This window comes from Zootoca vivipara, chromosome 13 (assembly GCF_965207765.1).
Source record: "Zootoca vivipara chromosome 13, rZooViv2.hap1.1, whole genome shotgun sequence".
In the NCBI taxonomy this organism is placed as follows: Eukaryota; Metazoa; Chordata; class Lepidosauria; order Squamata; family Lacertidae; genus Zootoca; species Zootoca vivipara.
In genome coordinates, this window is record NC_142596.1 from 45,137,457 (window position 1) to 45,161,559 (window position 24,103).

Below are 24,103 nucleotides of genomic sequence, written 5' to 3' on the forward strand. Positions count from 1 at the left end.
TTCTCCAAACAAAAAGGTTTTTACTGAAAGCTCTTTCCATGAGTCATTACAAAAATACCAAAGTAAATTTCGATCTATTTAACTTTAGAGAATTGTATTTACAAAAAAATAAATAACTTTATTCTAAGAAAAGAAGTGTCTTAAAAAAAAAGTCAGCAACATAATTCAAAGTCTGCTGTTCCAAGATCCTGGAGTGAGCATTTAGATGCACTGATAAGTTTGATTTTCCTTCCAGCTTCGCTTTGGTAAAATGACTGTGAAGAACACAAAAATTGTGGGTTTTGTTGCAGATCCTTTCCAATTAAAAGAACACAACGGCTTTTGGGGGGGGGGAGAGGAGAAAGGACCTTAGACAGAAACTATTAGGCTGAATTTTGCTTTTTGGAACCACAACAAAAAAGCATTTTGCCTACAACTGGGAGTGATTCTTTCATCCACAGGGTTAAATATATATGTATCTTATGGTACAGGGTAAAGTTCTTGGGAATAATAAAACAAATCCCCATCTTCCTATGGCCAAGAACAAAAATCACCTGTCTTCCATTTTCGTTTTTTCCTCCATCCTCAAAACAAGCCAGGATTGCTCTAGATAGATGTATGCAATAAGCATGTTTTATCAGAATAGAAGGGGAATCCCTCGCTCCTCCGCCCGTGCCAGCATGTGGCATTTCTGCTTGTGGTGTTAAAGTTTCGGACTGTGCTATTCCTATCCTCTCTAGCAGCCATCCTAAAGGATTCTCCCATTGAGATGTTGGGTTTTCAAAAGGAAATTATCCAGTGTCTCCAAGAGCTCCTTGCCACAAAAACAAGGATGGCTAAGCCATGTTTTAAGCACAAATTCAATCAAGCCTTCTCCAGGGACTCAATTTGGTCATGGCCAATGGGGTCAGAGGGAACTCAGACCAGCAGCATCCGAAGGGCCAAAATATAGCCACCCCTGCTCTAAGTAAATAGATGGGATTGGGGCTCAAAGATACAACCTGTCCATCGCTATCCCTATGCTTGAAAACTAACCCTTTAAAAGGTCAGGAAAGTGTAGAGGAGAGAAGTAATTTTGTGCCTGTTGTGTCTCCATTACGTTGCAAGGAGTGGAATTGTTTGGCTTGATGGATTTCGGCAGATGCTGCCGTCTTCGTCCGTGTTTGGTTCACCAGTCCCCTTCTGAGCTGCACCCCCCGGCGAGAGCTGCCACAAACCGGGCATTAAACCAAGCCAGAGTCTTTGGCCATGCTGTAGAAAATGCCTCTCTTCTGGATTAGGCTTCCAGGGGAGCCATATTCCACAATTTCACCCTTGTCAAGGACAATCACCCTAAAAGAAAACAGAAATGTAGTCAGCACATTTGCAGTTCCAGGGGGGTGGGGTCAGAATTCAGAGGCGCAGGGTCTGTTTTGATTCTCTGCTGGAAGTCCATCAATGGGAGCCAAGGGCAAAATAGGGGGCAGAGGCTAAACCCTCACTTGACACTGCTAGCCACACACAGGGATAACCTGCAAATACAAGTACAAATCATAGTGGGTCAGGCTATCCCTGACGGCCGGCGACAATGGCTGTGTTCTCCTCCCTCTACTGTCAGAGGTAGTATAAGGGAATCACAATTGGGGAGCCCTCTGGTCCCGGCTTGCAGGCTTCCCACAGGCATCTGGCTGGCCGCTGCGAGGGCACCATGCCGGACTAGATGGGCCACAGGCTCGATTCCACAGAGCTGTGCCCCAGATCACTCCACACACCGACTTCCCTGCTGTTTCCCCTCCTCACATTAACCCTGCAGAGCTTCCGCTTGCCGCCCTATGCAACTATGGAGCTCACTTTTCACCTTCCCCAGCCTGTTTCTTAAGCCGCCACTTCTGTTCTGCAGCCCTGTTTGCCCCCCGTTTTCACCTCCACCCCATTCACTGCGAGAAGTGAGGTTACAGGGAACTATCTGACATTTAGAAGACATCTGAAGGCAACCCTGTAAAGGGAAGTCTTTAATGTTTGATGTTTTATTGTGTTTTTAATATTTGATTGGGAGCCACCCAGAGTGGCTGAGGAAACCCAGCCAGATGGATGGGATATAAATAAATAAATAATTATTATTTCATTTATATCCTCTCACACGAGGCAGCTGAGGAACGAAAAAGGGAGAAGTTTGAGTATAGCTGGAAGGGAAGAACACTCAGAGGAAAATAGTGACTGTTTAAAACAGGCATCCCCAAACTGCGGCCCTCCAGATGTTTTGGCCTACAACTCCCATGATCCCTAGCTAGCAGGACCAGTGGTCGGGGAAGATGGGAATTGTAGTCCAAAACATCTGGAGGGCCGAAGTTTGGGGATGCCTGGTTTAAAACAACATAAATAGTTTTGAGTAAAGCAAGCCTGGAGGCACACTGGGAGAAAAATGGCAGTTTTAAACAACAGCAGAGGTTTCAGAATAGCAAGGATGAAAGAAGACAATGGGTTGGTTTTTTGTTTTAAAAAGGAGAAAGAGAGATGTGTACAAAACAGAAGCATCCACTTTTACCGTGTATAGTCCATAATCGTGTTCAACCGGTGTGCTATCGTTAGGACTGTGCAGCCCTCAAACTGCGTCCGGATTGTTGACTGTATGAGGTCATCTGTTTCAAGATCCACGGCCGCTGTAGCTTCATCTAAAACCAGGATTTTAGATTTCCGAAGCAAGGCTCGAGCGAGGCACACCAGCTGTCGCTGCCCAACACTTGAGATAGAAAGGGGGGGGGAAACAACCCCAAAACTTTAAAAAATGAATCTCTAACAACAGTCCATTTCAGGGCCAACTAGCTAATTAATAGTGTTTTTAAAGATCATACTTGAATTAGCCACTTTCACTTTTATTTTGAAAAGAAAAGGCAGCTGCAAATGTGCACCCGTGATCTGGGACCCAGAAAAAGCCAACCTTTAAAAAACAAAACAAAATCTAAACAGCTTGTTTAAAAGCTACTGCACAACTCAATTCAACAGCCTCTTTCGAAAAATATCTAACATCATTCCTTACTATTCTATGTCAAGAGGAGGCAGAAACATGCATTCTGTGATCATGAGGAAAACGACCAAATAGATCCTATGTTAAAAAGCAGAGCAAAACCTTAAGAACCAGATTTTGCATGATTTCGCTTTGATTTGGATTCCACTACAGTCATACCTTGGAAGCTGAACAGAATCCGTTCGGGACTTCCGAAACGTTCGGAAACCAAAGCATGGCTTCTGATTAGCTGTAGGAAGCTCCTGCAGCCAATCGGAAGCCGCGGAAGCCCCATCGGACGTTCAGCTTCCTAAAGAACATTCGAAAACTGGAACAATCACTTCCGGTTATCTATCACTCGGGAGCTGAAATGTTTGACTCCTAAGGCATTTTGGAGCCGAGGTACTAGACTTAAGCACAGACACACAAAATGAGGAGTCAGCTCTCACATACAGGGTTCCATGTGACTCACTAAGGCAGCTTGAGTTTCTGTTTCTAATATTGCTTTTTGTGCAATTACGTGTCCTCACCCAATGCTCCTAAAGTGAGGACTCTTTTACAGCCCAAGGGAGTGTGCCCCTACAACATATTATGTGGACAAAATGTGGGTTTTGCACTGAGAGGTTAGGGTTTGTTTGTTTTTTACAGTGTGGGACTTGGTTTTAAAAGAAGTGAGAGTGAAAAGGGTATTGAAATGTTGCTACCCTCAGCCAGACTTGCCCAAAGACTTGCTCAGGGTTCCAGAATGGCACAAAGAGGTTAATGTCGTAGCTCAGTGTTTCTCAATCTTGGGTCCCCAGCTGTTGGACTACAACTGCCATCATCCCTGACCACTGGTCCTGCTAGCTAGGGATGATGGGAGTTGTAGTCCAACGAACAGCTGGGGAAAACTTAAGGTAACGGGATTTGAAAGGAAAATAAAAAGGGAAAGAAACTGTACGATACCTGAGGTTCTCTCCTCCTTCCGAACACTCGTGGTTGAGTTTATCAGGGAGTGCTGAGACAAAGTTTTTCAAGTGAGCGAGTTCCAAAGACGTCCAGACGTCTTCATCAGAGTATTGGTCGAAAGGGTCCAGATTCATGCGCAGGGTGCCAGAAAACAAGATGGGGTCCTGTTTAGAGAACCGAAAGCCATCAATCAGGTCTGCATTGCACCTTTCAGAAATTTCTGCTAAGGTAGGTGTGTGCAATAGTCTACAACAGAGGTAGACAACATGGTGCCCTCAAAGCGCTGCTGGCCTACAACTCCCATGCTCTCTGACCGCTGGTCATGCGGAGAGGGGCTGATGGGAGTCAGAACCCCACAGCACCCAGAGGGCCCATTTCCTCTCTCTACCTGCACGGAACTGCTTCCGATGCAGGAAACATGAAATGCTTGAGCCATGAGCGAAGTGCCCTCCAAGAGGCCTCCTTCCTGCCTGGGTATCTAGAAACCAGTCTCAGTAGCAGGACTGGGCAGATCTCAGCAGAGGTCATGTCCATGGGAGCAGTGGGTTACACACTAACAAGAATGCAACATGGGTGTACTGTAGGAACCAGAGGCCACTGGTTGTGCGTCCAAATCCTTTCAGAAATTAATGTGCAATTGCCAAGCCCGTGCACAATTGCACGTTAAAAAGAAACAAGGTGAGCAAGTGGATGCTAGAGCAGGCCTTTGTAGGCACAAGTTTAATCTCCTCTTAGGTTCATACATATATCCTGTTGGCATCCGTCTGTCTCGATAAGACAGTGGAGCGTGCCTCTGGGAGTGAAGTCAAACTGCTGCGCTTGCAGCACCGAAGTGACCTCCCCATGATGCAAGCCTGGGCAGTGTCCATGGGGGTCCTGGGCTGCCCAGATAACAAGACTCCCCTCTCAGTCGAAAGGAAAGTAGAGCAAGACGTTTGGCACCAGCATGGATCCAGGAGTTGCCAGAAGGAGGCGTACAAGGCGCCGTCCAACCAACTCCAGATTTGTGTAGGGTTTACTCCTTAGCCTGCTCTTCCCCAAAGATATCCTGCAAAGCAGCAGGGGTTTAGGAACAGAGTTTCCCTTCTCCTAGATGGGCTTCCTTCCCAGGTGGATGAGGCCCGCCTGCCCCTTACGTGTGTGCAAAAAAGATGGGGCTCCACCCTCCATCTACCGAGCAACTTCAAAGACCACTTGAAAGTAAATCCATCACAAATGTATCTGAGCCAACACAAAAGTTTGCTTATGCCAGCAAAGACCAACTCCCTCCTGAAACTGCCCTGATCAGCCATCTGACACGGCCTTGCAAATGTTCGCTTCCTCTCTGCATTTTCATTCTCTCTCTCTCTTGGCCATTATTAAGCACTGCCTGAAATGCTTTGGGCATAGAAGCTGCATGTGTATGTAGGAAGCAAATAAAACCAGGCACCCAATAAGATCCACGGACTCAGCCTGTAACGAGGCGGCATCAGCAGTGAATATGGCCATAGAAAGCACGGCTCATGACGAAATAGTCCAAGCGTGGGCTGAGCAGAGATTCCCGCTTACCTGGGGGATAATCGTGACCTTGAAGCGAAGGTCGTGGAGCCCAATCTTTGCAATGTTAATCCCATCAATGAGAATCTCCCCTTCGGCTGCCTCGTTGATGCGGAACAAGCCGAGAGTGAGAGATGACTTTCCAGCTCCCGTTCTTCCAACGATGCCCACCTATTGAGAAGGGCAGAAGGGGGGTGGGGGGGGGAGGAGCCGTGATTCACTTAGTTCTGGAAAGCAAGGCTGGAGCCAAGAGGACGAAGGATGCAAGCAGTATCTGAAGGGGAATCTTCCTGCCCCACTGCCCTCCAGACTGAGGAAGGAAGAGACTTATTTTAAGAAAGCTGGACTAGCAGCTCCGCTTGGGTAGAAACTCTGCAGCTCTGCAAAGCGGAAAAGACGCTGCCTTTGTTATGACACGGCCAGGGAACACCTGTGGCCGAGCCGGATGCTGAAATGCAGTTTGAATCATCCCTGCCAATGGGAGTGTCACACAACAGCTGGAAGACCACAGGTTCCCCAGCCCTGCTTTATGGACAAAGCAGTCAGTCTTGGCACACAGGAGTCTTGGAAAACAGAACGCCCACCCTTGAAACTGCTGTTTTAAGTTTCAAGCTGCCCGAAGACACAGAAAGGCAATGGGCGAGGGGTGTCTGTGTGTCCCCTTCATGTCTTCAAAAAGTATCATGCCAGGCAGCCCTAAAAAAAACCCTCTCTCTTGGATACTCTTCTTGATAAAGGCTCCTTTATTGTCGCCTCTCACCTCCCACAAATTCTGCCTTTCCAGCTTTCCCTTCCACACAGCTCCTTTCCCACCTCAGCTCTTCCTTTATTTATTAAATTTATATACATTGCCCAGAGATCACAGGGCAGTTTACCACATTAAATGCAGAATGGAAACACAAAAACATTTACAGTAATACAAAACCCTCCCGCAAACACCTTTGAAAGGCCATAGATTTTTAAATCAGACCAAGGCCTGGTTGAAGAGGAACTGTTTTTGCCTGGCACCTAAAGATTTGCAACGAAGGTGCCAGGTAAACTTCCCTGGGGAGAGCATTCCAAGATGGAGAGCCACTACAGAGAAGGCCCTGTTCTCATGTTGCCATTCTCCACACATCACGTGAGGAGGCGCAGGAAGAAGGGCCTTAGATGATGAATGCAGAGTCAGGGGCTGCCCATATGCGGAGAGGTGGTCCTTGAGATTCTGTGGCCCTCAGCCATTTAAGGCTTTGTAGCTGTTCCACTTCCCTCCCTCCTCCCCTTTCCTACAAGAGCACCTTCTCTGCCTTCTTAATTTCCCCCCCTGCTTCAGTGTCCATTAATGGGTCCTGGCACTCACTTTTTCTCCTCCGTCTATGGTGATGTTGATGTCCCTCAGGACCAAATCCATGTTGTCCCTGTAGCGAAGGCCATAGCCTTTGAACTCCACCTTGCCTTCATGGGGCCAGTTGCTTGGTGGGGCCGTTTGCTTAATGGTCCACTCTGCCTGAGAGAAAGAAAAAAGGCAGAAGCTTCCATTATTAGCCTCTGATGTGCCACCTAGCAGACCCCAATAGCACGGGGGAGAAATCTGTGGTCCTCCAGATGTGGGAGGACACCACCTCCCATCACCCATGACCAGGCATCCCCAAACTGCAGCCCTCCAGATGTTTTGGCCTACAACTCCCATGATCCCTAGCTAACAGGACCAGTGGTCAGGGAAGATGGGAATTGTAGTCCAAAACATCTGGAGGGCCGAAGTTTGGGGATGCCTGCCCATGACCATAGAATGCAGTCGGAAGGGACCACGAAGGCCATCAAACCCCTCCAATGCAGGAATCTTTTGCCCAATGTGGGGCTTGAACCTGTGACCCTGAGATTCAGAGTCTCAAGCTTCCTGTTCTGCTTGTGAGCTTCCCAGAGCCACGGCAGAAAACCAGGATGCTACTCAAGATGGACCTCTGGTTTGACTTAGCAGGGCCGCTATTCCACTATTCAGTGACTTCCCTTCTTCTCTTTCCATGGTTCATTTTGCATATCATAAATCCCTGCATATTTTACAGGAACCAAACCATTCAGTATTCCATTATTACATCCATCAAAACTTATTTACACTGTTGAATTGATCTTAATGCTGCCAACGTTTTCAAGTGTACACCATTCCGCCCCCATATAGCCAATAAACATTTTCCAATCTTCTCTAAACACACAATCTTCTTGTTTTCTTCTTCTATATATTGTCTGCAAGCTGCGCATATTCCATCAGCTTAAGTTGCTGTTCTTTTTTAGTTGGGACCTCGCTCGTTTTCCATTTTGGGGCTAACGAAACATGGGCTGCAGTAGTGGCATACATAAATAGCCTTTTTCTTTTTTCTTTTGGACACCTGGGAATTTCCATTTGAATTATCCCCAACCAATTTACCAGTATTTTATACCACCATATCACCCCCAGTCCTCCGGCACAGCAACCTTGGAGCCAAAGGCTACATTCTTGGCCTCAGAAACAGAGTTGCTGTGCATAGTAATAATAGCAGTAGTAATAACAACAATAATAAATTTTTTTATTATTTATATGCTGCTCATCAGACTGGGTTGCCCCAGCCACTCTGGCCAGCTCCAAACAAAATATTTAAAAACACAATAAAGCATTAACCATTAATATCTTCCCTGTACAGGGTTGCCTTCAGGTGCTTTCTAAAGGCCACCCCTGTGCAGATCCTGTTTTTCCAATAAAGAGTTAACTTCACTTTGTCCGTGTGATTTACTGCTGGCTGGCTCTTGACACCCATCATCGGAAGACCACTGCCCGGTCCCCACTTGATGCACCAAATAAAGCAGGTGTTTACCTGCAGGTCATGCCACTGTAAACCCCCTGGCCTCTTTAAACCAGAAAGACTAATATGGCTGCATTTGCAGAATGAGATCAATTCCAAAGGGCATTGATGGGCTTTAAAATTCTGCCCTCATCTGCTGGGTGACCAGCAGGAAATGCAGATCCCTTATATCTTGGTAACCTTCAGGCTTACAATGTGCCCTCAAAACTGCAGCTAGAGGAGCGGTCTTAAACTTACCTCTTTCTCCTTCTCAGAGTATTCTTTGACTCTTTCCACAGCAACAATGTTTGTTTCCATCTCGGACGACATGCGAACCAACCAGTTCAAGTAAGTGGTAATCTAACAAAAACAAAGGCCCCAAATATGTGTTTTGCATACATCCCAGCAAGCTGACAGTTCCAAGTTCTGCCTGCTGAACACGCTTGGGGACTCGTGTATTGTTTCGGACGTTATCTCCTTCTCTATCTCCGGGCGAAAATTCTGAAGGTTTTGGCAAACCATTCAAAAGTTCTACATCAGGGGTCATCAAACTTTTTTTTTGAACCGGCCCCCGACCTAGTAACGGGCCAGGCTGCGCCCACACGGCGGAAGGGGCTTCTCTCTTCCCCCCAACCCATCCCCTCCCCCTGCCTTCCTCCTCTCCCGCTCTGCCTGCGTTTGGGAGCCAGCGCATCTCCTTTTCGGGCCAGCTTTCCTGGGCACCAGGCGCGGGGCCAGTAGGCACGAAAAGCTCCAGCCCACAACGTGGCCATGGGGAGAGGCGGGAGGGCGGGGAGGCTTCCTATCAAAGCCCAGCCCCTTCCTCCACACGGCGGGGAGAAGCCAGGAAGAAGGAGGGAGGAGGGAGGAGACTCCACTGCGGTGAGGGAGGGGAGGGGGAAGTGCAAAAAAAAGGCATCCGAAATTTTTTTTGGGGGGGGGATGGCGATCGCACCAATCCAAACGGCAATTGCAGAACTGTTCGCGGGCCAGATCCAGAGGGCAATTGGGCCGGATCTGGCCTGCAGGCCTTAGTTTGCCAACCCCTGGTCTACATCTTCATGAAGCACAAGGAGGGCTGAGGTGTCTTGTTTATAGAGTTAAGAGCCAATTTGCACATGCAGAAAAAGCAAGAGGGAAAGGCTTGGATCAAGCAGAATTTCAGAATTGCAAGAGGAAGGACCTCACGTCTGAATGTTAATTCCAAGACTCAAAGCATAGACAGAGCAGCTCATCGTTTGGGGGCTGGAATTGTTTTATTGCAAGTACTTTCTTTTTAACACAAGTATCTTACCTGGGCAGCTGAGGGTTGGGGATGAAGGAGAGAAGTTCCACAGTGGAGCTACTGTTGCATCCAAAGCCCCCTGCCAGGTTGGGGGGTGGGAATCTGGTGGTTTATTTTTCCTCACCCCTGCCCACAGATTAACCATGCCAGCTCAATGAGTGGCATGGTTTTAGAACAGGGGTGGAGAACCTTCAGATGTTATGGACTACAGCATCCATCATCCCTGACCGTGCTGGTGGGGGGTGATGGGAGTTGTAGTCCTAGCAACATCTGGAGCGCCAATTCCTGTACTAGGACCAGGGGAACAAGACTGCATAGAATCTATGGGTCCACTGCCTCTTTGTATACACCCTGCCTCCATCACACTGAGACTGAATCTAGCGATTGACCTTGCAGGAGAAGAGGGGAGCCTACAGCACCCTCAGTCGCCTTCCCAGAGAGCAACAGGATTGCTCCCTAAATACCTCCTAACCTTTCGCTAAACGCTACCTAAAAATCACAATTCTCTCCTTGCTGAATTATCTATATAGCTTTGTAAAACGCTTAGCCACCAAAGACGAAGAACTGCACCCTTTTATCTTAAAAAGATTATTAGGCTTCTGCTCCAAAAGCAAACCCAGCCTGTTTTCCGTGAGCTACCTGCAGCGAATAGGAGATGGAGAGCCCAACCAGCCCTGGGCTCAGGCTATTGCGGGCGATGACTGCAAAGAGAGCGGCGAAGAGGACGATGAAGTTCCCAACGTACTCCAGCCGGACTGCGAGCCACCTGGAAGGAAAGAGGGGGCTTCTTTTAATACCCACCAGGCCCTTGCAGGCCACCTGCGTGAGGAAAGCGGGGAGAGTGAGCCTTGCAGGGAGAGAAACAGGGGAAACAGTATACACTGGTGGTCAAAATTGTGGAAAACATTTGGGGAAAGTGTATTTCCGAGGTTTGGTGGCTCTGTGATATTTTAATGTATTTTGGTATTTGTTGGAAGCCGCCCAGAGTGGTGGGGGAAACCCAGCCAGATGGGTGGGGTATGTGTAAATAAATAAATAAATAAATAATAACAACACCACTTTTGTTTAGTAATACCATAAAATTATATATCAATGGAAAGATAATTTAATGAAGAATGTAATGCAGGCTTGGATCAAGCATTTCCTGGTGGTCATTCAGCAGATGAGGGCAGAATTTTAAAGCCCATCAATGGCCTTGGGAATTGATCATTCTGCAAATGGAGCCATATTAGTTCTTCTGCTTTAAAGAGACCAGGGGGTTTACAGTGGGATGAGCTCCTGCAGGCAAAAACCTGCTTTATTTGGTGCATCAAACGAAGACAGGGCAGTGGTCTTCAGATGATGGGTGTCAGGAGCCAACCAGCAGTAAAACAAAGTGAAGGCAAAGTGAAGTTTAAAAAGTGGTGTTACGAGCCATCGTTGCCAGAACAAGATGACATCTGATAAGCTCTCTAAACACTCCTTTTTCTGGTTATTTGGCTATAACGTTTGATAGAATACAGATAATTGAACAAACAATGTAATGCAAGAATGTTTGTTCAATTATCTGTATTCTATCAAACGTTATAGCCAAATAACCAGAAAAAGGAGTGTTTAGAGAGCTTATCAGATGTCATCTTGTTCTGGCAACGATGGCTCGTAACACCACTTTTTAAACTTCACTTTGCCTTCACTTTGTTTTACTGCTGGTTGGCTCCTGACACCCATCATCTGAAGACCACTGCCCTGTCTTCGTTTGATGCACCAAATAAAGCAGGTTTTTGCCTGCAGGAGCTCATCCCACTGTAAACCCCCTGGTCTCTTTAAAGCAGAAGAACTAATATGGCTCCATTTGCAGAATGATCAATTCCCAAGGCCATTGATGGGCTTTAAAATTCTGCCCTCATCTGCTGAATGACCACCAGGAAATGCTTGATCCAAGCCTGCATTACATTCTTCATTGAATTATCTTTCCATTGATATATAATTTTATGGTATTACTCCAAAAAAAGTTGTGTTACGAGCCATCAAACCTTGGAAATACACTTTTTCCAAAAGGTTTCCATAATTTTGGCCACTAGTGTATATGGGCCGGTAGCTGATCATGAAAAGTTTACACAGGAAATTAAAAGCTGGTTGAAACTTAGGAAACAGATCCTTAGGACCAGCTGACATGCCCAAGTTTAACTAGGGATTAGAGTCTGGGACTCAGGAACGATTCTGCTCGCCTCCACAAATGTCCAGCAGAGGGCCTCCAATTCTGAACCAAATCCACTGGAATGTTGTTGGAGCTGAAGGACCAATGTGTATGAAATCCCCCAGGTACTCAAACAGACTGGAAGCAGGGAAAAGATTTCTGTAACTCAAACCCAACGCTCCTTGGGTCGTCCACCTACCTGTTGGCAACAATGCTTGGGTAGTAAGCTTTTTGGTTTTCGTCCACCTTCATGTCGCTCTGCTTTATGAACCGCTTCTGCTCTTCGAAGGCTCGGATGACGCTGACCCCCAGCAGCGTTTCGTTGAAGTGGGAGTAGACCGGGGAGCGGCTGACCGACTCGAGGCGCTTCAGCTGGCGGGAAGTGGCTACGTAGAAGCGCTGAAAAGGGCCAGGTCAGAGAAATCAAGGCGATGGGTAAGAGGCCGCCTCGCACCCACTTTGCTTCTAGTCCAGGGATAGCCAATGCGAACTACAACTCCCATCAGCCCCTCGCGGTGTGGCCAATGCTCAGGGATGACTGGGAGCGTAGCTGGGGTTGTCAGGGAACCCTGACGGAAACAGGAGTGGAAATTGTCCTGTGTCTGGGATGGAAATCAATCCAGGGAATATGATCCCTGTTAGTCGCTGCTGCTGCTTTTCAATCCATAAACTACCGGTATATATAAAACGCTGATTCTCCCGACCTCACACATTCGCACTGCGTTTCCCCTGCATTGACATGAATGATTCATGCCCTGAAATGATTGGGTGTGGAATAATGTAATGCTGCAATGAAATGTGTAATTTATGGCATAGTCAATGATGTGAATTTTGCTGCAGAGGACACAAAGATGCATTATGTTGTCAGAAGCTGAGCTGCAGCGGACTGGAAACTGTGCTGCATGCAACAAACACGCACCGCTTCACAACCACAACAGGAAACCCGCTTCAATTCTGCACCCGTTCACCCTGCCGTTTAAGTGAGGATTAAATTTCCTGCTGTCTCTGTGCATGGGGATGCAGAATGGTGACTTCATATCTCTGGCATCGATAAATATGAAGGATGCTTGCCGCCTTTTGGAAAAGGACCTCTACATAAATTATTTTCACCCTAGAAGCCAGACGTCGTGCTTCCAAGACAGAGCTGGAACTCCTCCATGATGGAGATGCAGGCACAATGAACTGGCCAAGTGAGAAAAGAGAAATATGGAGGCCTCCAGCAAATGAACTAATAGTAGGAGTTATCTTCTGCCCATCTGAATGGGTTGCCCCAGCCGCACTGGGTGGCTTCCAACAAATATAAAAACATAATAAAACATGAAACATTTAAAAATGTCCCTATACAGAGCTGCCTTCAGACGTCTTCTAAAAGTCAGATAGTTGTTTATTTCATTGACATCTGACGAGAGGGCATTCCACAGGGCAGGTGTGGCTACTGAACTGAGAAGGCCCTCTGCCTGGTTCCCTGTAACTTCACTTCTCGTTATGAGGGAACCGCCAGAAGGCCCTTGGAGCTGGACCTCAGTGTCTGGGCTGGATGATGGGGTGGAGACGCTCCTTCAGGTCTACAGGGCCGAGGCTGTTTAGAGCTTTAAATGTCCTAACAAATGCACCCCCGAGGAAGGGCAATGAGGTTATATTAGTTATATGCAGTGCATACCCCTAAACATTTTGTGAATCTTTGTACTTTTGTCCATTTACTGTATTTATTTTTCCTGATTTGAACTATAAAATGGTGATCTTCTTGAGTCAAAATGAGAGTTACCCCTAAACATTTTTTTAAAGAAAAAAAGCATCGGTTGATTATGCAAGAACATCATCATCATAATTAAATTGACTCTGGGAACTATGCATTTTATTATAAAGTGGTACCTCAGTTTTTGAACGTCTCCGCTGACGAGCATTTCGGTTTTTGAACGCTGTAAACCCAGAAGTAAATGCTTCGGAAGTCAAACATGCCATGCGGCTTCTGTATTGAGTTTTCGGTTTTTTAACGTTTCAGAACTTGAACGGTCTCCCAGAACGGATTACATTCGAAAACCGAGGTATCACTGTAGTTAATTTTGTTTATTTGCTTGCAGCACTTTGACATCAGTCAATCTATTTTTGAAGAGGTATATCCTGCTTCGTATATTTATGTTGAGCAGTTAGTGATCCAAGATTGGTGCTGCCAAGAAGTACTCTGTGCCTGCTCAGCAGACTCTTATTTGGTTCCATAACCAAAGAAGCAATCTGAGAAACTTTGGTTATTTGGCTAATGAGCAGCAAACCTCCTAAAAGGAGTGAAGAGGAAGACACATGGCGAATGTCTGGACTAAGTGTGGCCAGCTTATTCTTTGACGGAAAAGGCTATAGCACACAAGAGGTGTTGTGATTTTATTAGAAGGAGTAGCACCCACTGCTATGCCACGCAGCCTTCCCCAACCTGGTACCTTCATGATGCTCTGGACTACAACTCCCATCATCCCTAGCTAGCAGGACCGGGGGTCAGGGTTGCTGGGGGTTGTAGTCCAGCGATGACTGGTGGGGACCCACATTTCAAAAACACTGGCTTAAAGGACTGAATGAAGATGCCCGCTTGAAGCGGCAGCCAATTGTGGAGTTTGCTAACACCAGGAACCAGGCTGGCTAAGGGGAAGTGTCTGAGGCAGAGCTGGAACCAGGGACAAGAGCTTTGCGTACCTGTACAAAGAAGTAGACGAATCCCAGCGGAGGAATGACCACAGCAGCCACTGGCGTGGCCAACAGGATAATGATGCAGGCCCCGATGACGTTAAACATGGAGCCCATGAACATCTTGATGATCTGGGGGATGGTGGAGTCGATGGTGTCGATTTCTTTGGAAAACCGGTTCACCAAATTCCCGCTGGGCGTCCGCTCAAAGAAGCTCATGGGGCACCGCAGAACGTTGTGGAGCAAGTTGACGTGGAGGCGGCGGGAAGCAAATATTCCTCCAATCGAAACAGCCATGGAGTAGCCAAACACAGCAATACCTTCGGGGAGACAGGCACAAAAACACCCCTAAGTGACGGCGCCCTTCCCTTCAACTTCGCTTATGAACGAATGGACTGAAGACCTTATTAACACAGCGGGCTCGCGAATGGAGCCTACCGCTGTCGAAGACTACTTGCACAGCTCTACAATTCTGATGAAGGATTTTCTTCTGCAGGGTTTCATATTTTGTGTTTGCCTTAAATTTCTTTTCTGCAAGGAGCTGAATAAAGACGGGGGTGTCCTGAGAGACTGTGGGGCGGTCTAAGGTTTAAGGGGTGCATGTGTGAGGGGGGTGGGGAGAGGAGAGAGGCGCAGGCCCATCTGTTGCCTTCCGTCCTGTTATTGTTGTGGTGCCCCTCGGCTGAGCGCCCAGTGCCAGCTAATCAGTTGTGCCCTGAGGAGGAGCTAGAACTTCAGCTAAGCCCTTCCGCCTCCCAGACCAGTGGAATCCCCAACCCAGAATGCACTTATTTCTAAAGGGTTTGCCATTCTCTGCAGAAGAAAGCCAGGAAGCAGCCCGACCCCAGCTTCCTCCTCCTGCCTGTGATCTTTCGGAGCCATGACCTGGACTGAACCCTTCCCAGCCACTGAGCTCTTGGAGAAGCTTGGAGAAATGTTGCCAGACAGAATCAAGTGTCACCGTGTCCTCAAGCAAAGGGTGCTCCTGCCAGGAGGCCCAGGGCAACTCCCTTGACGCTTAATCGAGGCTGCTGACTTACGTGCAAAGGCCCCCAGCCACTCAGTATTCCACGCCCCACAAACAAGGGGAGAAGGAGGAAACCGGCAGGGTTACTACTGCAGACAGTGAACATTAGCACCTAACAGGAGCCCTTCTGGATCAGGCCATCCAGCCCTGCCGCCGGTTCTCACCGTGGCCAGCAAGAAAAGGGAACGGCCGAAGTTAAGGGGTAGAGCATCCGATTGGTAGCAGGAGGTCCCTAGAATGCAGCTGCCAGTCAGTATTGAACTGAGCTCGATGGACCAATGGTCTGCTTGTCTTAAGGCAGCTTCCTGCATCCCTACACCTATGAGAATCCCCAAAGCAGGACTGCAAGCCGGGCCCAAACTCAGCCTTGAAGAGGAGGGACTCGGGAAGCAGAGCCGGAAGAGGCAGGCTCAGAAAACAGAGGGTCTGGGGTGTGTGTGCCAGCACTCAGCGCGAGTCACAGGCTTTGCAACATGGCTTTGTCCGCAGGGTGGTTTTTGACGTGCAAGTAGGGAAATCGCGTAGTGTGTTTATGTGCAGCTGAGACGATGGAGAGATCCTGCCTCTGGATGAAAGGGCAGGTGGAGGTGGAAAGATTTCAGGTCCCCTTTCTCTCTGCCCGCTTCATCTCCAGAACAAGGATCCCGGGACTTCCAAGAAAGGAGATTCTGACAACATCAGGAAGAACTCCCTGACAATAAGAGTTGTCTGACAGTGGAATGGTCTCCCTCGGGAGGCGGTGGTATCTCCTTCCTTGGAGGTTTCTAAGCAGAGATTTGGATGGCCATCTGTCATGGGTGCTTTAGCTGATATTCCTGCATTCCAGGAGGTTAGACTAGAGGACCCTTGAGGTCCCTTTCCAACTCTACAATTCTATGACTCCCCCCCCCCCCAAATTCTCAAAATCCCTTTTCCGAAGCTAGCCAATCCCTGCCTGCAAATATTGCATTTTGTTGCAATTAGAAGCAGGAAAACAGTTTGAGCATATTGAGGGCTGTGACTCCCTCAAAGGTGGTGGAATGTTTTAAAGCGCTAGACCAACTCTAGGTGGCCCGGGTTCAAATTCCCACTTTGCCAATGAAGCTCAGGGGGTAAGCCCTGGGCCACACACTCTTAGCCTAATCTACATTGCAGGGTCGTTGTGAGGACATTGATGGAGTGGGGAGCCATGTGCTCCTTAGAGGAAGGCCAGAATAAAGAAATTTGCTGATTTCCTACCATTAGTTCTATTTCAGAGAGAGCACAGAAGCGGAAATCGCTGCTTAGCTTTCATGCAGTGTCTTAAATTCCATGCATTTTCAAACTTTTTTTCAGCCAGGAAGACTAGAAACTCCTTTTTCAAAAAAAATTGTTAAGAAGTGGAGATTCTTGGCATGCTGGATTCTGGGCCAGAACAGCAGCACAGAATTAACGCAGAATTATTCTACTCCCTACCCAATTAACACCTCAAGTCCCTCCCTTTCAACATTCGGAAGCCTTCAGCAGCTAAACCCTACGGCTGCACGGCCATTAGTATATTTGCCGCAGCTACGCTAGACATGGGAAGAAATGAACGGTGCCGCAGCAGAAACGCTAGTGCACCTCGATGGGAAGTGATGAAGAGAAGGTGAAAGGAAAGGCCGGAGGTGGAGGAACTGGAGTTGGATAATCTGAGTAGGGTGTCAAGTGCTGAGAGAGATTGCAAGCGGACCTTGAGACATTCCCAGCGCTCCGTACACTCCCAGCCGGAGGTCTGTGTGCTGCTGCGTCCCATTGATAACAGGATCGTCCGTCCATAGGCTTAGCCAGTAGTTGGAAGCCAGAGAGGCCACGTGGTTGCAGAGAAAGAGGAAGACGCTTATGAAGGTGATGGAGAGCCCAATGGCTTTCATGTACTCCCAGTAGACAGCCGGCTTCACCTAAACACAGAAAGGAACGGACTTAGCACACCGCTCTCGGGATGCAACTCCCCACTCTCTTAATTTGCTCCCATCCTGCCAAAATCCTTCGCCCCTCTTGCTCTGCATAGGCTTCTTAGTCTTCAAAACCCTCCACGGCTCCCCCCTCTCGTCTCACTTGGTTTCTTTATCCTGACACGACCCCTCTGGGTGCTGTCAAGCCATCAGCTGTCCAGACAGGTGCTGTGGGAAGCCCACAGGTGGAACCCATGTGCAAATCCCTGACGGGCTCAAGGTTCGAGGGGGGAACCGAGTCAGTGCTTGTGCTAGCCCATGAAGAGCTGCCGAGAAGGTCCTGGAGCTACGATTTCCAACACCCAGAAAAGGAGGAAGAGCACACTCCAAGTGTCACTAAGGCCTGCTTCCAGGGAGAAGAGTGCTTTTTGGGGGTGGCGGCGCCGCAGAGGCAGTTTTATTAATGTGCGGAACAACAACAAAAAGCAAAAGCACACAACTTCATATGTGTAAGGGGGGGTGGGGAGAGGCGGCAAAACATATACTAACCATAGCTGCCAAGTTCTCCCCTTTTTTAAAGGGAAATTCTCTTATGCTGAATAGGCTTCCTCGTGAGAAAAGGGAAAACTTGGCAGCTATGATACTAACCAATCACTTATTTTGTAGTTCTTTGGCTTGGTATAAAATCATGTGAGCTTCAAATTAATCAATCTTATTTACAAAGTTAATAACTAAAGTATGTCTATGTGCCATTTCTTTTTACCCTAATGTCTAAAAACCATGTAAAAATCAAACCTGACAATCATAATTAAATTTCTCAGGGACAAATCATATCAACCGGCCGCTTTGGCTTCCACCACCCGCTAAGAACTCCTCAGAAGTAACTTTAAAAGACTAGTAGGACGAGTGCAAGGGCCACAAGTCTTTGCCTTGAAAATATCTCACTGGGGGTGGTTCAATCATAAAGCTGTGAGAGGTGTTGTTAAAGGTGGCAAGACTCGCCTAACAAATGGGATATGGTAGGGGGAGAATATTGTGAACTGCCCTGAGATCTAAGGACGAAGGGCAGTATACAAACTAATAATAAAAATAAATATTTCAGCGCTATCCCCGTTTAAGTAAACAGAAGCTGCGCAAGCAGATAGCACCTGTTTATTCCAACGGGGCTTGAACTGGAAAGCTTTCCCTCCAGCACCAGATTATATCCTATATTACTATATTACTATGCACGTTCTGCAGGCATTTTCCTGCCTCCAGGACCCAAACACACAAGGAGAGCAAGGATGGGCAACCTGTTGCCCTCCAGATGTTGCTGGACTACAAACTCCCATCAGCCCCGGCTAGCATGGCCAAAGGACCAGGGATGGTGGGATATATGGTCCAGCAACATCTGTGGACCCACAATTAAAGAAGGCTACTCTGGAGGGCAACAGGTTGTCTGCCCCTGTTCTATAACAGACTTTGAAGGCAGCCCTGTTTAGGGAAGCTTTTAATGTTTGACAGACTATTGTATTTTAATATTTTGTTGGGAGCCGCCCAGAATGGCTGGGGAAACCCAGCCAGATGGGCAGGATATTAATAATAATAATAATAATAATAATAATAATAATAATAATAATAATTTGCCGTTGATCCAACAAAGTGAGACTGCACCGTGTTCCAGAACTGGGCTGCAGCTCCAGAGCTGAGGTGCAATTAAATGTATAGTCGTACTTGGAAGCCAAATGCCTTGGCTCCCAAACAAATCGGCTCCCGAACAATCGAAACCTGGAAGTGAGTGTTCTGGTTTTCAAATGATTTTCGGAAGCTGAACGTCCAGTGCGGCTTCCCACTGGCTGCAGGAAGGCACACTTTGGTTTTTGAATGGTTCTGGGAGTCGAACAGACTCCTGGAACGCATTCTGTTTGAAAACCAAGGTACCACTGTAAAAATTTAGGCTGCTGAAGAAGAGTCTTTCTTTCGAAGCAGCAGCAGCAGCTGCAGCCGCCTGGATCACAGGCCTCCCATCGGGGAAAGACAAACATACACATGCCCTTGGCCCGCAGGAATTAAGGACCTGCGTTTGACAGTGGAAACTTGGAGTGGGGCCAGATGTCTGGATTCCAGGTCTTCCAGGCTCCAGGAGCCAAGCTAGAAGCTCGTGGCATCTTTTAAAGAAATGAAACAAAACACAAAACCAACCCGGAGAGTTAAAACATTTCTGGGGTCGGGCAACTCTCGGCTTCAAAGTAGTTGTGCTCATATAATGAAGGCTGCACTGTTCGATTGATTAATTGGTTTGCTGAAAAGTCTCTTTAATTAGAAGGGTGCCACAGATGAGCTGGGCAGCACTTCTTCCCCTCCCTCCCACCCCTCCCACGGGCGTCCAATGCTAGCCCTACTCAGAGCAGACCCACAGAAATCATTGGGCACGACTACCGGTAATTTAGGTTCATTAATACCAGTGGGTCTACTCTCAGTATAACTTAGCTGGTGCAACTCAACGGCTTGAAAACGGGATGAGCAGATGCTAGGAGCTTTAAAAACGGTCCCCCAAACAGAGACTCCAAACTCTGACGCTTGACTTCAGAACCAGGTTGTCTCCTACCACAAAACAATGGAGGAGGGCTTTTTTTTATAAATTGAATTGAAGCTACTCTCATCATTAGTTTGTGTGTGTGTAAACCAACTTGCTTGATTGAAAGGTTGTTGTTCCCTTTGGGGGAAGAGCTGGACACGCCACAGCAGAAAACACGCTCTGCATTCCAATTGTCCCAGGCTCAACCCCTGGCTGAAGCCCTCAAGAGCCGCTGCAGAGCAGTGTAGGCCAGGGGGCAGCCAGTGTGGTGCCAACCAACCCACATCATCCCTGGGCTGCCACTGGCTTGAGCTGAAGGAAGCTGGGTGGCTGGAGGGAGCAGCAGCGCTACTCTTGGTGTAGACCAGGGGTGGCCAACTCCCGAGAGACTGCAATCTACTCACAGAGTTTAAAACTGGCAGTGATCTACTTGCTTTTGGGGGGCTTAGGTCAAAGTTTCTGAGTTTTTCTTAGGGAGGAGGAAAGTGCCGTTTTGATGGGCTGCAGGGCGAAAATGTTGAGCTTTTTTTAGGGGAGCCATAGTTGTTGAGCTTCTTTGGGGGGGGGGAGCCAGTGATCTACCAGTACTACAGACGTCCAGTGATCTACCAGTAGATCACAATCTACCTGTTGGACGTGCCTGGTGTAGACAATACACAGCCAAGGTGTGGCCCGGTGACAAGCCAACATCGTATGTTCCTGGAAACCAAGAGATTTTCCACAAATGAGGAAAATAATCAATTCACCTCTCACCTTCCCAGTCTTGGCAGTGTCCGCTTCTGTTAATTTCCAGGCACCTTTTTCTGCCGGCGTCTTCTGAAGCTCAGCTGTGCTGTTCTGTTTCAAGGACTTCCCATTTTCCCCGCTGTGCATGGAAGAGTTGCTGAGCTGCCTGTTAGAAAATGTGTGACGGTTTAGAAATCAAGGCATGCCAGTTACTTTTATGCACAAGCTCAAGATGCTGCCTGTGAGCATGAGAACCCTTAATATCAGGGTTGCAGGTTCGAGCCCCACATTGGACAAAATATTCCTGAATTGCAAGGGGTTGGGACTAGATGACTCTCACGGTCCCTTCCAACTCTACAATTCCATGATTCTATAACTTTTTAAAACAACCACAACCACACCAGCGTTTAAGACTTGGCTGTACTGTACTGATATATTTCTGGACAATTAACCGTTGTAAACTGCTGGTGGTTTCATTACGTAGTTTCATTGTATTAAGACGCCTGTTTGTGGTCTCGGGGTCCCCTTTTGAGGGCTGAAACGAATTATATAAATATTTTTAATAAAATCAGTGTCAAGGCTGGGAAAATCCACAGCACCCCCTGCAAAATCTGGGAGTCAAGAATTTGCAATTTTAGAAACAGCCACTTTCATCTCTCCAGTGTCCTGTAAAGAACGAAAGCCTGCTCTGGGTCCAATATATTTGAAGCCTTTCACAAAGCTTATCCAGAGCTTAACTGAGGTCTTGAAGTGTTTCTTCTTAGGCCTGAACCATGAGTGCGGTTCTAACACACTTCTCACATGTCATTTGGAGGTGGGTGAACATCTGGCAATCAGTTTCCCAAATTTAGACCACAAAGTGAAAACTTACGACAGGGAAGGCAACATATGCTAAACTCTACTTTCTCAGATGTACTCCTTCTGTCCAGGCTATGCAAAATGTGTACCATATCGCCACTTAAGCCGGTAAAGAAATCTCCCTGGGGTAGGGAGGAGAAATGGCAGACTTTGCACCAGAAAGTAAGAACAGAGCACCATTCTTCCCCACCTGCCATGCAGAGAAACCTTAGTAGCGTTGCTCAGAGTGGAGGATTAAAGAGGGATTAAGGAGAGGGAGAGAACCTTGACCTGCTAGTTTAGCGTTTTCAGTTTTAGACTGAGGGTGTTCAACTGACCACCCTGGCAATTTCATCTGGCTTTCTGATAACCATACCCCCATTGATTTTAAAACAGTTTGCCCACCATTCCACTAGTAAGGAATAAAACCTCCAAGTTGTTTTCAAGTTGTAAGGAACTGCAATGCCACATGTGAGCCTGAGAGCATGTGCTACATTGACGCAAAGCCTCTTTCTGCCAGGCAATGACAACTTTAGCAAGGAGACTTAAGGGCTCATGAGGTGTCAGTCTGCAGAGGCCACACACTTCCGGTCCTCCGGTCACTGCTTAAAGAACAGAGCAGCTCCCAAGAAAGCAGGTGTTGGGCCTTTCCTGTTTCAGATCAGAAACATTTTCATAGCACACTATTCATTTAAAGCAGTGTTTCCCAGACTTGGGTCTCCAGCTGTTTTGGGACTACAACTCCCATCACCCCTAGCTAACAGGACCAGTGGTCAGGGATGATGGGATTTGTAGTCCAAAAAACAGCTGGAGACCCGAGTCTGAGTAACACTGAGATAAGACATTATTAACCTCTTTGTGCCATTCTGGAACCCTGAGTGAACGGATGTGTTTTTACTAGCTGACAAAACATCAGTACTGTTGGCGCCTGCTAAATATTCGGGGTGGTGGTGGAGAGAGGCCATCCCACAAGGTGGTCATGAGATGGATTCTTGTAGGTCACATCACAGCCAAGAGGGCTTCTTTTGACGACAGTAGTGGACTGGGAAGGGTTCTTTTTTCAGCAGAGGTTTCTTTCCCCACAAAGCCACCAGGAAGACCATGTCAAAGCAACTTCATTCAATGAAGATCCGAGAAGCTTCCATACCTCATGACTTCTTTTTCTGAGGCTTCGTTCACAAGAGCACCATTTTCCATGTGCTTCCCTTCCTTTGCGGTTGGGCTGTTTGCATCTGCAGAAGCGAGATGAATAACAGCATGAAAAGGGTGAGAGCAAATTCCTAGTTCCCGGTGCCAGAAGGCTACCCCCAAATTAAACCTGCTGCCCCCAACCAGGATCAGCATATAAACTAAACACATGCATTTGGTTTAAGCATCACAAGTAGGTCCATCAACTACCTGGCCCTGATATGAGATGCATGGAACAGAGAACGTTTGCTCCGTAGCCAGCCAAAGTCCAGGTTAGCTCTCATGGCTAGCATTTTGATTCATCCAGAAAATGTCTGTTTTTGTTAGAAGTGAGTGAGGAAATCCACGAGACCACCCAGTCTACAAAGTGTTTTAATTCAACTGCAGAAAGCTGACGGAGAGGAATGTCGAACACATTGCTTTCTCCTTAAAAGCATGCTGGGCGCAGCGGACACTTTTCAAACATTATTAAAGCCAATTGGGGGGGAGGCGTATCCTTTCCTTGAGTGAGCAGAAGTGCCTATTTCTGATCTTAACAAACACAAAACCCTGTATTGCAAAATGTAACAATCTACAAAAATGCGAACGCAACACTCTGGCTAATAACTGTTAGTGAATATATAATCGGTTATGATGTCATCCAAAATATACAAATAAGCCACTTCAAAATGATGTATATATCATACAACACATCTAACAAAATATACAAGAAAATACAAGTTGTTATATGTATCAGAGTCAAACAAAGAATCAAACAAATCAATGAATAGCAAGGAACGTCAAGCCGTCTCTCAAAGGAAGATGTCTCATTAAAGTCTCCAAAGGAAGACGTCTCTTTGAAGTCTCAAAAGAACAGTATATCTAGAATAGTTCAACTGTTTTGGAATAAAGTCTTCATCAGTGAATCATTATCAATTAAATATTCATAGGTCCTGTGCATTTGTGTTGCAAGCATCAGCAGCTACACTATCCAGTGAGCACTGATCCACTAGCATGATCCCACTAGTATGAATATTTCATTGATAATTATTCGCTGATGAAGACTTTATTGTGAAACAGGAATAAAAGCTTGTGGTCCTTTAAGAACCTTTTCACATGTACAGATAACTATGCTGTAGAGTCCATGAGGGAATAAATGGTGATTGTTGTTGTTGTTTAGTCGTGTCTGACTCTTCGTGACCCCATGGACCAGAGCAGGCCAGGCACTCCCATCTTCCACTGCCTCCCGCAGTTTGGTCAAACTCATAAATGGTGATATCATGCCCCAACCCAGCAGATACAGTGGTGCCTCGCTAGACGAATTTAATTTGTTCCACGAGTCTTTTCTTATAACGAAAAATTCGTCTAGCGAATCCCATAGGAATGCACTGAATTTTTTTTGCCCATAGGAACGCATTAATTGAATTTCAATGCATTCCTATGGGAAACCGCGATTCGCTAGACGAATTTTTCATAAAATGAATTCGTCTAGCGAGGCAACCTCCACTAGAAAAAAACCTTTCGT

The 24,103-nt window shown here is 47.1% G+C and overlaps 1 protein-coding gene across 6 annotated transcripts in view; it reads right to left on the reverse strand.

The window, feature by feature from the left end:
• Positions 1 to 24,103, reverse strand: part of LOC118092540 (multidrug resistance-associated protein 1) — a 74,588-nt gene continuing 50,485 nt past the window's right edge. For all 6 annotated transcript variants that reach the window (XM_035130680.3, XM_088657352.1, XM_088657354.1 and 3 more), the window contains 12 exons: positions 22,559 to 22,643; positions 20,602 to 20,740; positions 17,090 to 17,297; positions 14,382 to 14,692; positions 11,899 to 12,098; positions 10,163 to 10,289; positions 8,497 to 8,598; positions 6,786 to 6,932; positions 5,459 to 5,617; positions 3,908 to 4,074; positions 2,504 to 2,698; positions 1 to 1,311 (listed from right to left, as the gene is read on the reverse strand). In XM_035130680.3, coding sequence (XP_034986571.2) covers positions 1,203 to 1,311; positions 2,504 to 2,698; positions 3,908 to 4,074; positions 5,459 to 5,617; positions 6,786 to 6,932; positions 8,497 to 8,598; positions 10,163 to 10,289; positions 11,899 to 12,098; positions 14,382 to 14,692; positions 17,090 to 17,297; positions 20,602 to 20,740; positions 22,559 to 22,643 — 1,949 coding nt within the window. In that variant the 3' untranslated portion in view covers positions 1 to 1,202. The remainder of the gene's footprint in view (positions 1,312 to 2,503; positions 2,699 to 3,907; positions 4,075 to 5,458; positions 5,618 to 6,785; positions 6,933 to 8,496; positions 8,599 to 10,162; positions 10,290 to 11,898; positions 12,099 to 14,381; positions 14,693 to 17,089; positions 17,298 to 20,601; positions 20,741 to 22,558; positions 22,644 to 24,103) is intronic.